Genomic DNA, 12,578 nt, shown 5'->3' with positions numbered 1-12,578 from the left:
TCCGACTTATCTTCCTATTCTTCCAAACTTTTTTTCACTGTGAAAAAACACCCTGAGCCTTGGCTATTCTTCTTTTAACCTCTTAACTGCTCCCACCATCTCCACCAACAATACTACCAAGGTAAGCGAAACTGCCCACTTTATCAATATTTTCATTACCGGGTAGCTAAAACAATCCATAGAAAATTCCTCTGGAAAGCATCTAAAAAACCCTCTTCCACCTTCCGGAGCGTCCACACGTTTCAGGGCCATACTTGACCACTCTCATCATTATGACTTCCAATATTCTAATCCTGGTTTACAGACTTATCTTCCTTTTCTTCCAAAAAAATTTCAATTGTGAACAAAAGCCTAGGCCTTGGCTATTCTACTTCAGCATTTTTCATCTACTTCAGCCTATTAAATTAGCATATATATCAGCTTATGCTAAGGGCTGTTGTAAATCATCGAAACGTCTTAGAATTTTTGCATTCTAATACTTGAGAATTGAAAATACTAAATGATTTAATAATACAATAATGCTTATTATATAAATTCTATAACAAATGCTCTTGCAATGTAACAATGCAAAGTTTTTAAGGAATTAAATAATAAAAATTGAAAAAAATTGTGGAATTATTGTCAACAATTCTAACAAGCAGAGTCCATAAATCTATCTTTATGGATAGTGGCAAGTAATGAAGTAAGCAATTAAGGATAAAAGAAATAAATTTCATAGAAAATAAAATATAAACATTCCTAATAGACCTTCCACAAATTATAAGTAAAATTAACTACGACCTATGAGAAGAAATACTACTACTACTACTACTTCTAAAAACAACTCACTGCAGCACTAAGCCGCCCGAAGCCAACACAGCTACGCACAATCTTCCTCCGTCCCAATCTATTCAAAGCCTCTCTTTAAATACTACAAGGAGGTTCCCTTCTCTCTTGACTCTTTCCTTACGACATCCTCCCACCCCATTCGGGGACGACCTGCTTTTCGTTTGGCACTGGTAGTGTAAATATTTCTAAATTTGAGATAAAAATACATAAAATTCTGCTAAGGGAAAAGTCTACATTAATGGAAAAGAACCTACCCAGATAAAACTGATGAAAAAAATGGATAGTCTACTTAGGTTTAATTAAATCAATTAAGTTGGCATTAAGATTTTATCATTTCATTCTACTGTTGTGTTTTCTGAAATTTTCTGTTCTAACAGTGTTGCCTTCATCACGAAAACACCAGCCAAAACGAGAATTTGTGAAATAAGCTATTGATGCAGTGTTTAAGCACAAGTAATGAACTTGAAATGTAAGTGTCTGAAGTTATACATTAATACTGGTGACTAAACGACTCCGCATATCCAGGTCTCCCCACAATACAACCCCGGGAAAGCTAACATTACACATATTTTCTTGTTTAGCCTACGCCAAAGTAAAAAATTTAAAAATTATAATCACAGCAAACAATCCTGTGTCTAAGAAGACTGCTTTCAAAGGAAACACATTGCGCAGCCTACTTATTTCATAAATTGCTTCCAGCTTCCATCCTCGTTTGCACTGAAAGATCTCTGCGCTTGTTGATAGCAAGCATGTGATTATATTTCAAAATATAAGAATGCTTTAAAAGGAAACACAATTTGCAGCCTACTTATTTAACAAATTGCTTCGGTTAGCGCATAAGGGAAAAACAGTGACTCTTCACGATGACCTCTTCAGTGCCACAGACCAAGATCTTCCATTAACGATTTGAACAGCGTAGCAACCCTATCCAGATACCGGCCTGGCGTTGCCTCTTGTCGTGTACACCTTCTGATATGAGAAGGACCCAAAACCACTCATCGTGAGGCAGTCAATCTTTACCTATGCACAAAATGTGAATCGAGTAGCCCCATCGACTACTTGCATTTTTATTGGCCACAAACGACTGTTTTGTTTTTCAAGAATGAAAGCTTAAGCAACCATGTCAGTCATCAAGGAAGCGCCTAATACAGTTAGTCTCGAACCCTTAGATTTTTTTTTTCACGCTGCTCAGTTTACACCCTCGATTCACACCCACACATCAAAACTGAAAAAACGGAAACACCAAAAAAGTTAAACAAGCAGGTTCTTGTCAATTTTCTCCTTTTTTTTATGCCGTCTTATTCTCAGAATAATCTTCAGTAACCTTAAGATCCTGAACTTGGGCCTTAGTGCAAAACTTCTGAAATTTGGTTATTTGAGAGAAAACCTTCAGCGCCTTCAACTAGATATTTTCGAATATCGTCCAATTTCTTATTACTTCCATTTTCATCTTTTTCCTTTTGAATATATCCCTAAACGAAGCTTCTAATTTTGAAACACTACAGCGAGAGTTCATAAGCATCTAGCAAAGTGGTAAATGAAGTAAGCCATTAGAGCATTATAGTAAACCAGTGACACGTTTACGACTCTTTACTCTTTCTTCAGCCACAATTTTAGTGAAAAAACTGCAAATATCCTAGACATATCAGTTTCCTTGTAAGAAAACTGACGTTGATAATGCTTTGACGTATTGGATAGAGCTGATTTGGGAATTTGCCCCTCCAACACTTTGAGTGTTTAGATTAGTAGAATGATAACAGATTCAATCATCATTTTCGTAAGAGAGTGGAAGTGTATTCTTCATAGAATTCAGTAGGCCTCTGAAAAACACAAACACCTCATGGTGTTCTAATACTGTGAAGTTTCAGGAAATTACAACATCAACGAGTTACTAATGTTTTCCATTTACTGTTCCTTATTCTTGAAAAAGATGAAGCTATTGAGAAGGAAGGTTGGAAGGTATTACTACCCATTTTAGTTTCTTTTCAAAACTTCAGTTTAAATGGTAAAAAAGTTTACAAGTTGATATGACGCTCCTTGAATAATTGTTTGCTATTAAGTGTAAACAGGCCAAGATTTACCAATAGACTTACTAGGTCCGGGCCTAGGGGAGCAAAATGCCAGGAGGCGCAATAAATTATCACTGGGTGATTTTTTTCTTATCAAAAACTGGAATTATGTGATTTATCGTCGAAGTGCCAGTTGTACTCCACCGCAAAGCTATCTGTTGGCAGATAAGTGATTTTAAACAGCACAGGAACTCCGTGCCACTTATAAACTGTCGGATGTCTCCCAAGAATGGCAGCTGAGAATTCCGTATCAACTCTGTTTCATTACTTTTGACTCATCAGTTGCATTCTATTCAGTATTTCCACTATCCCAGAATTTTGGGGGATTTCCCCGTTTGACTCATCAGTTGCATTCTATTCAGTGTTTCCACTATCCCAGAATTTTGGGGGATTTCCCCGGAAATCTCGCAAAAACTGAGCGAAAAAAACGCTTGGGCCAAGAAGCGTCAAAGCTTTAAATCCGGCCCTTATTGTAAAGCTAAAAAATGGGCATTTGATCATGCCTGAGCATGAGGAATACATTGGAAAAGGCTGAGGGGAGGTATGTATCTTCACTTCAAGAAAAATTCAAGCAGTATGAACTGCACAAAATCAGTACATTCTGGATTGGAGGCGTCATCTTTTCCAGCTTCAGAAGCTCCTGCCTAAATTACATTTCAGCCAACTAACTATTTGTATGTTTTTAATATAGGCTTAAAATACGGATTTCTATCTACTCTCTCTTCCTCAAGAAGAAACAGAATATCAATACAGTAAACACCTTAAAATAGCAAGACTTACATCAAATTCTGAGGCAGGACGAATCCCTTTTAGTTTTCTCTCTACCGCCGGCAGGAATCCTGAAGACACTTCTTCATAGCTCTGAGGTGTAAACAAATGAAGAAGCTTCAATATCTGTGGAGCAGTCAAATCATCTACGGAAGAGACCAAATTGTCGACATCTTCAATTGTTTTCTTTGCTTGAAAGAGTTGCGATGCATTTATTACTGGCTGCAGAGTTTTCAGAATCGAGGCTGCTTTGTCACTTTCCTGAAAAAAAGGGGAAAATAGTAAGTTAATGGGGAGCAGCTATTGACTAATAAGGTGAATTACTTGCATCAATCACCAAAAATTAATGTAATACAAATAATAATAAAAAAAAACACGATAAGACAGCAAGCCTAATACTTAATAAAGCCCAAAAGAAATTTCGCTGGTCGATGAGTCAAAAACTACGAGATGAAAATCCACTTGATCGATCTTCTCGTTACCCAGCATCACGTCTTCACCTTCACTTATTTCCAGTCTAAGCGACTTAGTCTTTTTAACATTAATTTTTCAAGCTTTCTTCTTGCACCCTGAACTCTCAATACCTCCGAAAAAACCTTAATTTTACTAAGATTTTCATCTAAGATGCTCGAATCATCAGCATAATTTAAGTTTAGGAGAGTTTTACTTTCCCATTTGATTTCACGCTCTCCCATGGCCTTTGCCATGCTCCTTAGGATAAAGTAAATAATAATCATCCGTATAAATGGGGATAGAACCCAATACTCCTTAACTAGCTACCAACATCATTTCCTACCTTAACCGCAGCAATTTTATCCTCCTACATAACACTAATCAGTGTAATGTATGTATCTGGTATACCATACAAAGATAGGACCTTTGCTAACACTCTTTTATTGACTGAATCAAACGTTTGCTCTTAATCTACAAAGCTAAGGACTAAATGGGGTCAAATGACTCAGGCACTTCCCAATTATTAACAAAAGAGTGAAAATTCAGTCGACGCATTCTCTCCCCTTCCTAAAACAACTAAAGCATCTATAAGTCTAAAAAGTGTCACTAAGTAGTTTGCTTCCTAGGGAGAACTAATTGTGATCCCGTCCCTATCTTTAACTGGGACAAATCAAGATTGACTTTTCCCTCTCAGTTTTCAACATGCCAATACAATGTTTTATTATTATGCAGTCTCGCTGCATCTACCAGATCTTCAGCAATTTCATTCATGGCCTCCATTTTACACCTCCTTAATTCATATTTTAACAATTTCTCTACTTTCCTGGCATTCCTCCTATTTACATACCATCTATCACTCAAATAATTCTTGTGCAAGCCCAACCCCTTCTCTGCTAAACTTAAAGCATTTTCAATAGTATTCCCATCTATGTTTCCAACTTTCCTCCCTAATTGTTCCAATTCGTTGGTTGGTCGGTGGGCTAGTAACCCGCCACCGTAAAAACTAATTACTCAAGAAACAGCAACAGATAGCCTCGGATTGACTTCTTCTTCTTCTGTGATGACGACTAATGCACACCCCTGGACTGGATTCTTGAAAACGGCCGATTGTTTTGTATTGGATACTGGAATCTTAGAACAGTTAATCAAGAAACACAGCCAGGAAAACTCAACAGTGTTTTGATAACCCTTGATAAATTCCGTATTGACATAGCTGGACTTTCTGAGACCAGGCTTACTGGTTTTGGGACTTTGAAATCTGAGATTTACCACATCTTGTATTCCGGACTTGAGACTAGAAAAGAAGCAGGTGTCGCAATGGCACTAAGTAATCGGGCCAAAAAATGCCTAGTGGACTGGGAACCAATTGCTGAGCGGATTCTTCGTGCCCGTTTCGCCACTTCACAGGCCAAATTGACAGTTATTGTAGTGTACGCCCCAACAAATGATGCCTGTGATCGAACCAAAGATGACTTTTATCGCGCGTTATTGAATGTTGTTGCAAAAACACGTCATCATGATATTGTGACTGTGTGTGGGGACTTTAATGCTAAAATTGGAGGTGATACTTCTTATGCCCCAACTATCCTCGGTAAACATGGACTGGGGAAAATTAATGACACTGGTGTGCGACTCATCGATTTTTGCGCTAATCATGAAATTATCGTCGGCGCAACATGGTTTCCACATAAACAGATTCACATGTATACTTGGAAATCGCCTGATGGTGTAACACGAAATGAAATAGACCATATCCTAATTGAGAGGCACAGGCGACGATGTTTAGAGGATATTAGAACCTTCCGAGGTGCCGACTGTTATTCCGATCACCAACTTGCTGTTGTCAAGTTCAAGCTGAAGCTAAAAACTGTGACAAAGCCCCAGCGGCCAGTGAAAACCTTTAATTTGAGGAAATTGCAGGACCCGAACGTATTGCAAAAGTATATTACAGCTTTGTCAAACAAGTTTTCCATTCTAAGGGATGAAGTGTCGCTGGATAGTCAGTGGGAAAAAATTGCAGAAACCGTGAAAGAGGTTGCACAAGAAGTTGTGGGTTACAACAGGAAGAAGAAAGAGCAGTGGATATCTGAAAGTAGTTGGGATATTATTGATCAAAGGTCACAACTCAAAATCCTCGTAGATAAGTATGACCCTAGCACGACTTGTTCTAGAGAATATGTAGATAACCTGAAAGCGCAGTACAAGCGTCTCCATAAGCAAGTCAAAGCAGCAACCAGGGATGATAAGAGGATTTACCTCGAAACTATGGCCGAACAGGCTGAGGCAGCCGCTAGACGGGGAGATAGCCGTTCTGTATATGCCATAACGAAGCAGTTGGCGGGTATTTCAAAGGCGTCGTCAACCCAAGTTGAAAGCAAAGACGGCATTTTATTAACCCAGACTGATGACATAGCCCGACGCTGGAAAGAGCATTTTAGCGAGGTACTAAATCAGATGCCTCCCACAACTACTTTAAATATCCCTGAAGAACCACTGTTCGATCTTGGAATATGTCCTGGACCTCTCATACTTATTGAAGTCAAGGAGGCCCTAAAGACTGTGAAAAACGGACAGGCTGCAGGCAATGATGGCATATCACCAGAATTACTGAAGTACGGTAGAAGCGCCCTAGCCGAACCCATATTTGAACTTCTTTCCCGTGTTTGGGATAAAGAAAAAGTCCCTAGTGAATGGTCGAAGGCAGTAATTGTAAAACTCTTCAAAAAGGGACAAAAGACTAAGTGTGATAATTGGAGAGGTATTGCTTTACAGTCTGTTGGCAGCAAAGTCCTGTGCCAAATAATTCTTAACAGGATTCAAATTAAAGTGTAGAAAGTTCTGAGAGATGAGCAGCACGGATTCCGCCAGAATAGATCGTGTTGCGACCTGATATTTAGCCTGAGAGTCCTGCTGGATGAATCCAATGAATGGCAAGTTCAGCTACTTATAGTATTTATAGATATTCTCAAAGCTTTCGACTCGATACATCGCGGAACCATATGGAAGATTTTAGTGCATTATGGAATTCCGACCAAAATTGTAAATATAATTAAAGCGCTATATCATGATATCATGTGCGCAGTACAGACAGAGGGTGGTCTAACGGAGTGGTTTTCTGTTCAGTCAGGTGTAAGGCAGGGCTGCATTCTATCACCATTACTGTTTGCCATAGTGATAGATTTTGTTCTCCGTGGATGCAGTTTTAGTGGCGGTATACAATTAAATCCACTGAGAGAACTCAATGATGGTGATTTTGCTGACGATGTTGCGCTTATTACCCACGACCCTGAAGATATGCAACGCAACATTAATGAACTCAGTAACCCTAGACACCACTTAATAGGAATCCGTACTTTTAAAATGAATAGCAGCATTCCTATATACTACAGTATCTTGCAACGATCCTGCCAGTCTTCTGTTTACAATACCCTAATCAATAAGGTAGGCTTACGATCATGTGGGTACTATGCTAACTTATGGGCCATTTATGACCAAATATTGTATTGGTTATAACTAGATTGTTACACATACAAAATGGCAGCAGTCTAAAACCGTTACTATTTTCTTTTCCTGCAATAAATTTACCTACGCTAGGCTATGGGAGTAAAATACCCAAATAAAAATACCATGTTTATACCTGTATCCTGTGTGTTTGTTCCTATAGCTTTAAGCAAAATTCATTTGTGTCATGAATTTCCCTATCAGTCGGTGCTACAACAGCATATACTGCTGTGACTGATAGCTTACACCTTTTTGTCGTAAAATGAGCAACTAGCATTCTATTATTAATACCTTTCCAACCTAAGCAAGACTTAGCAGCTTTCTTCTTCACCATGAGCCGTAATCCCAGTCTATGTACCCCATCCTTCCTGTCTGAGTAAATAAATCCCATATTACCCAACTGCATGTTAGGTAATATAGTGTTTCTGAAATTCCATATAAGTCCAGTTTAAAAAGTCTTAATTCGTCAGTCAAAATATTAATAGGATAGTTGTTTTTTAATGTTGTGACATTCCAAGTTACAACTTTCATATTATATAAACATTCGAAATGATTATGGCCCTAGGAAAGGAATGAGTCCCAAACCAGTGGTGGTCGGGGATCGACACATCTTCTCAAGTCTACACAAAGCGTGTAAGCCGGCTTAGAACCGGACGGCAAGAAGCTCCTGGGATCTCCCGTATGAATAGAGACTTTATATAATCCTGGGCCCATCTTGGTCACAACATGGTTTTCCACATATGGCTATACTCTTCTATCAACAAGAGTCAAAATTCCGCACAAGCAATCTCAAGCCTATTACCTCTGATTCATTATATATTCATACTTAGATTTTTTATGCTACTATGGGGAGGCAGCCTATAATTCATAGCTTGGCTAGAAAGAGGTGTTTCATCCCGAAAAAGACCACCAAAACATAAAAAAAACCTGAAGAATTATCCATCGACCAGAATCCAATGCAAACGCTGTGTCGTTTACTATGCTACAATTTCCTTGAGGGGTATCACTTCTGCTAGATCACCCTCCAGCACCATTAGTAGTAACAGTTTTGGCTGGGAAAACTCATGAAAGATCCACCAGGATACATCTGTAAGACCAAACAAGCAGGATTCCCTTTTCGGGGATAGGGTCGGATGAAGGAGCTTATGACGGAACAAAAACCCCAAGCCATCTGAAAACACTGGAACACCTCCAATCTTTTATACCCAGCCTATCTTCGTCGGGGCATTCTTCAGGGTTTTAGTACAAGACAATTAAAAATTACGGGAAATATCACCTTACCTGGGGTACGTTGTCTATAATCCACTTTTCAAGGTTAGTGATATTGTTTCTTACGATAACGCCTGTTGCCCAGTTGCACATGTCTTTACACAGAAGAAGATTGTTCAACACCTCTGACGATATGAAGTAGAACAACTAAAAATATTTTTTTTTTATAGGGGTGAAAAACTGAAAATACAACATGTTCTGAATACCAAACGATTATGGTATAAAGTGTACCGAAGAGTTTTTCAAAAAAGATAGAATTTAAAAACGTCGAGAAAAACACAAAAATAAATAAATTCTCCTATTTTTGCGCTGTTGAGGATAAGAAACACGAGCAACATTGTGCATAATGCAACATAGACAAATCGTAATAAGGCCTTTTCTGGCGACCTTTGTTGATCAACACTTTTGTTCAATAGTCTGTTCTGGCGAGACATCGTTAATCAACAATCACGTTTTAGCGACCAACAAAGGTTTTATTGATCAATATTGTTGATGGAAAAGACCAACAGTCGAATTCGTTGACTGACACACTTGATGGTCAAATTAAGCAAAAGTTTTAAGGTATTATGCCATGAAGGAAATTTGTCTTTGTTCTTACAATATTAGAAGAGAAAAAAGTTACTTTGACGTAATGGTTGTTATAATTGTTATTAGTTTGAATTGCTACTAAAATGCGACACGAGAAAGCACTTTCCTTTGAATTATCCATTCATTTCTCTTCTAAAAGGAACTACAAAGATTTCGCTGTGTAACACTGAAACTTTCAAAATTCAACCACGGTAAAAAGTTGTAAAAATAGTGAAAAATACAAGAGTAAACACGAATCTAATAGAAAACAGTAAAACAATGTTCAATTAATTTAAGAACATCGCCGTTTATTTTCATCCCTAAAAAAAAATTGGCATTCTTGAGAAATTATTGTTGGTCACAATTGTTGATTAACAATTCTGTTCTCACGATTCTTGACCAGCAATGTCTTCGCCAGAAAAGACCGATATTACTGTTTGATTTTACTGAAGACTTAAATTAAGCATAATAGACATCAGATAAAGAATTAATTTATTAGTGCCTAAGTTTTGTTACAAACAATAAGAATACTTGAATCCAAATTCCTGCGGCCCAAGAACCAGATAGTTGTTCCCTATCTATTGTGACACCTACATTTGATACATATACCTACAGAACTAAACATAAGAATTTTGCAGCTGAAATAGACAAACCGGAACCCGATTTAAAGAAGGCATGGGAGACAGAGCGAAAATCTGTCCCATTTCTAAGAAGCCCATTCTTTTCTTAGGTTTCCTTATTATGTCAGAATGGACATTACAATCATAGGCAACCCGCTAAATCGTGTCTTTGAATCCAGGGTTGTAATCACTTAGGTAACCTCGCTGTCATCATGTAAAAATTACTTCTACAAGATCAAATTTTGCACAGCAGCAGATTGTGTAGAGAGATTTTTAAACTGTTTTCCTTATTTTTAGTAATGGAATGTTTAGTCAGCAGAATAATAATTCAAATGCGCCTTTTGATTTTTTTTTTTTTTAAGACATTTAAAAAGGTAGGATCAATATCGAGAAACGAAATCATTATTGATTGTTCTTAAATACAAAGTTGCGCCTCATAAGCGAAGAAAAGCAAATCTAGCTAAAAACAGAAAATAGTAGATATTAAACAATAAAGAAAACTTACTCACTGCATAATTGAATTTACTAAGTTAATAAATGTTGATAATATTTTAATATTAACAACAACCATGGAAAATATATATAATATATATTTCGGGTTTGGAATTAATGCTATGTACGTTTCACGTTTTCCTCTTTTGTTAGAATTTATAAATCCTAATTCTAAACTCTTGCAGTCCTTTGTTTTTTTAATTTTGATCTCTGCATTTGCTCAGTATTCTGTGATTTTTAACATTTGCGTTTCCTTTACACTTTGCCTGTATTACCCTTTTTTTATAATATTCAACCGGAATGAAATACCTGTCGGAGAGGTAGCGGCCCTTAGGTTTCCTACCCAACCCTGGGGCTTCTACATTTCCTCTTTTTGGTGTGCTCAAACGCTTGTACAACAACCCGACTCGGTTTTCTCGGTCCTTCTGTGCATGCAATAATCGAAGACATATTCTGTTACTTAATGTGAAATCAAACCCTAATTTGGCTCCTACTTCCTTTTTGCAATTAACAATTTATTTCTTAAAAAAGGAAAAAAGAGAAAAGAATCGGTTCCCTATTTGTATCCAGATCAGTATAAAAAGTTTTAATGTAAAAACTTATAGATAAAAAAAATCAGACAGTACTTGTGGTATTTCAAAGAGTTCGTGGTTACGAACTGTAAGCAAGGAGCGACTCGGTCCAATAATAACCAAAACTCTATTCATTAAGTTTAATGCTACCCATGAAAAGCTACGAGCCTAAGAGAGTTTTTCTGATTTCCGAAAAAGGAGAAAAAAAAAAACCAAAAGTCAAGGGGAATCTCGTTAAAAATCGCACCATCAAATTCAGTGTATCAGAGAACCTACTGTAGAGTTTTCAAGCCCCCGTCGTTACAAATGAGGAATTTTGTATTTTTTGCCAGAAGAAAGGTCACGGATTTTTTTTTCCAGGAATTATTGTACCGAACCAATGGTCCTAGAAGATTGGGCTCATTTGAACGGAAATTAAAACTTCTAGTGCCCTTTTTAAGTGAACAAAAAATTGGAGGACATCTAACCTTCCCCCACACCATTCTCCTCCCCCCCTCCCAAGTCGTCCGATAAAAATTTCGAGATAGTCATTTGTTCGGTATAGTTGGGGTGGAGATATATTTCCTACGAAGAAAATTTTCGATTGGGATGGAATTTTCCTGAGTAAACATTCAAGGAAAAATTTTTAACTGGGGAAATTTGCCAGAACTAATAGTGGAGACACTCTGGGGGAGTAGTCCATAGAAAATTTTCATCGGAGTCGGAACTCTCTGGGGGAGGGGCCGCAAGTTATGGAATTTGCCCATCGTTTACATATGTAAGCATTGCTTACATATGTATACTATATAGTATTTCCTATTAAAAAGTATACATACATTTTTCAGGGGGGGGGGGGGCGGAATATTCTGAGGATGGATCTTCTATGGGGAAAATTTCCTATTGGGATGGAAATTTTCAGGGGTGAACTTTCAAGGGTAAACTTTAAAGGGGGGAGGGATTTGCCAGAATTCATATACTAAATTCGTTTTATTTGTGTTACTTCCTCGTTAACGACCCTATTCTGCATGTGGAAATGCTCTGGGGATATTGTCCGGGGGAAATTTTCAGCGGAGGGAGGATTTTTCCATGGGGTAATTATCACCAGGAGAAATTATCCACTGGAAAACATTCTGCGGAGAAACTTTCCATTGGGGGGGCGCAATTTCTGTAAAATTTTCTTTACACGGGGGAATCTGCCATGACCTGAAAAACGTTTTCAGGGGTGAACTTCTGGGGGGGGGATTTGCCAGAATTAATATACGAAATTCATTTTATTTGTCTTACTTCCTCGGTAACGACCCTATTTTACATGTGGAGATGCTCTGGGTATATTGTCCGGGGGAAATTTTCAGCGGAGGGAGGATTTTTCCATGGGATAATTATCACCAAGAGAAATTATCCACTTGAAAACATTCTGCGGAGAAACCTTCCATTGGGGGGGGGGCAATTAATGTAAAATT

At 37.8% G+C, this 12,578-nt stretch overlaps 1 protein-coding gene across 1 annotated transcript in view; it reads right to left on the bottom strand.

Moving 5' to 3' along the window:
• LOC148956090 (unconventional myosin-Va-like) overlaps positions 1-12,578 on the bottom strand; it is a 63,403-nt gene that overhangs the window by 3,135 nt on the left and 47,690 nt on the right. Inside the window, exons 8-9 of the mRNA XM_089089132.1 lie at positions 8,901-9,035; positions 3,678-3,926 (exon numbers count right to left, since the gene is read on the bottom strand). Coding sequence (XP_088945258.1) covers positions 3,678-3,926; positions 8,901-9,035 — 384 coding nt within the window. The remainder of the gene's footprint in view (positions 1-3,677; positions 3,927-8,900; positions 9,036-12,578) is intronic.

The sequence above is a fragment of the Artemia sp. Qi Xiang Cuo genome, chromosome 1, assembly GCF_049724085.1.
Source record: "Artemia sp. Qi Xiang Cuo chromosome 1, ASM4972408v1, whole genome shotgun sequence".
Lineage (NCBI taxonomy): Eukaryota > Metazoa > Arthropoda > Branchiopoda > Anostraca > Artemiidae > Artemia > Artemia sp. Qi Xiang Cuo.
The sequence above is the reverse complement of the archived record's forward strand: the minus strand, read 5'-3'. Positions and strand labels throughout refer to the sequence as shown.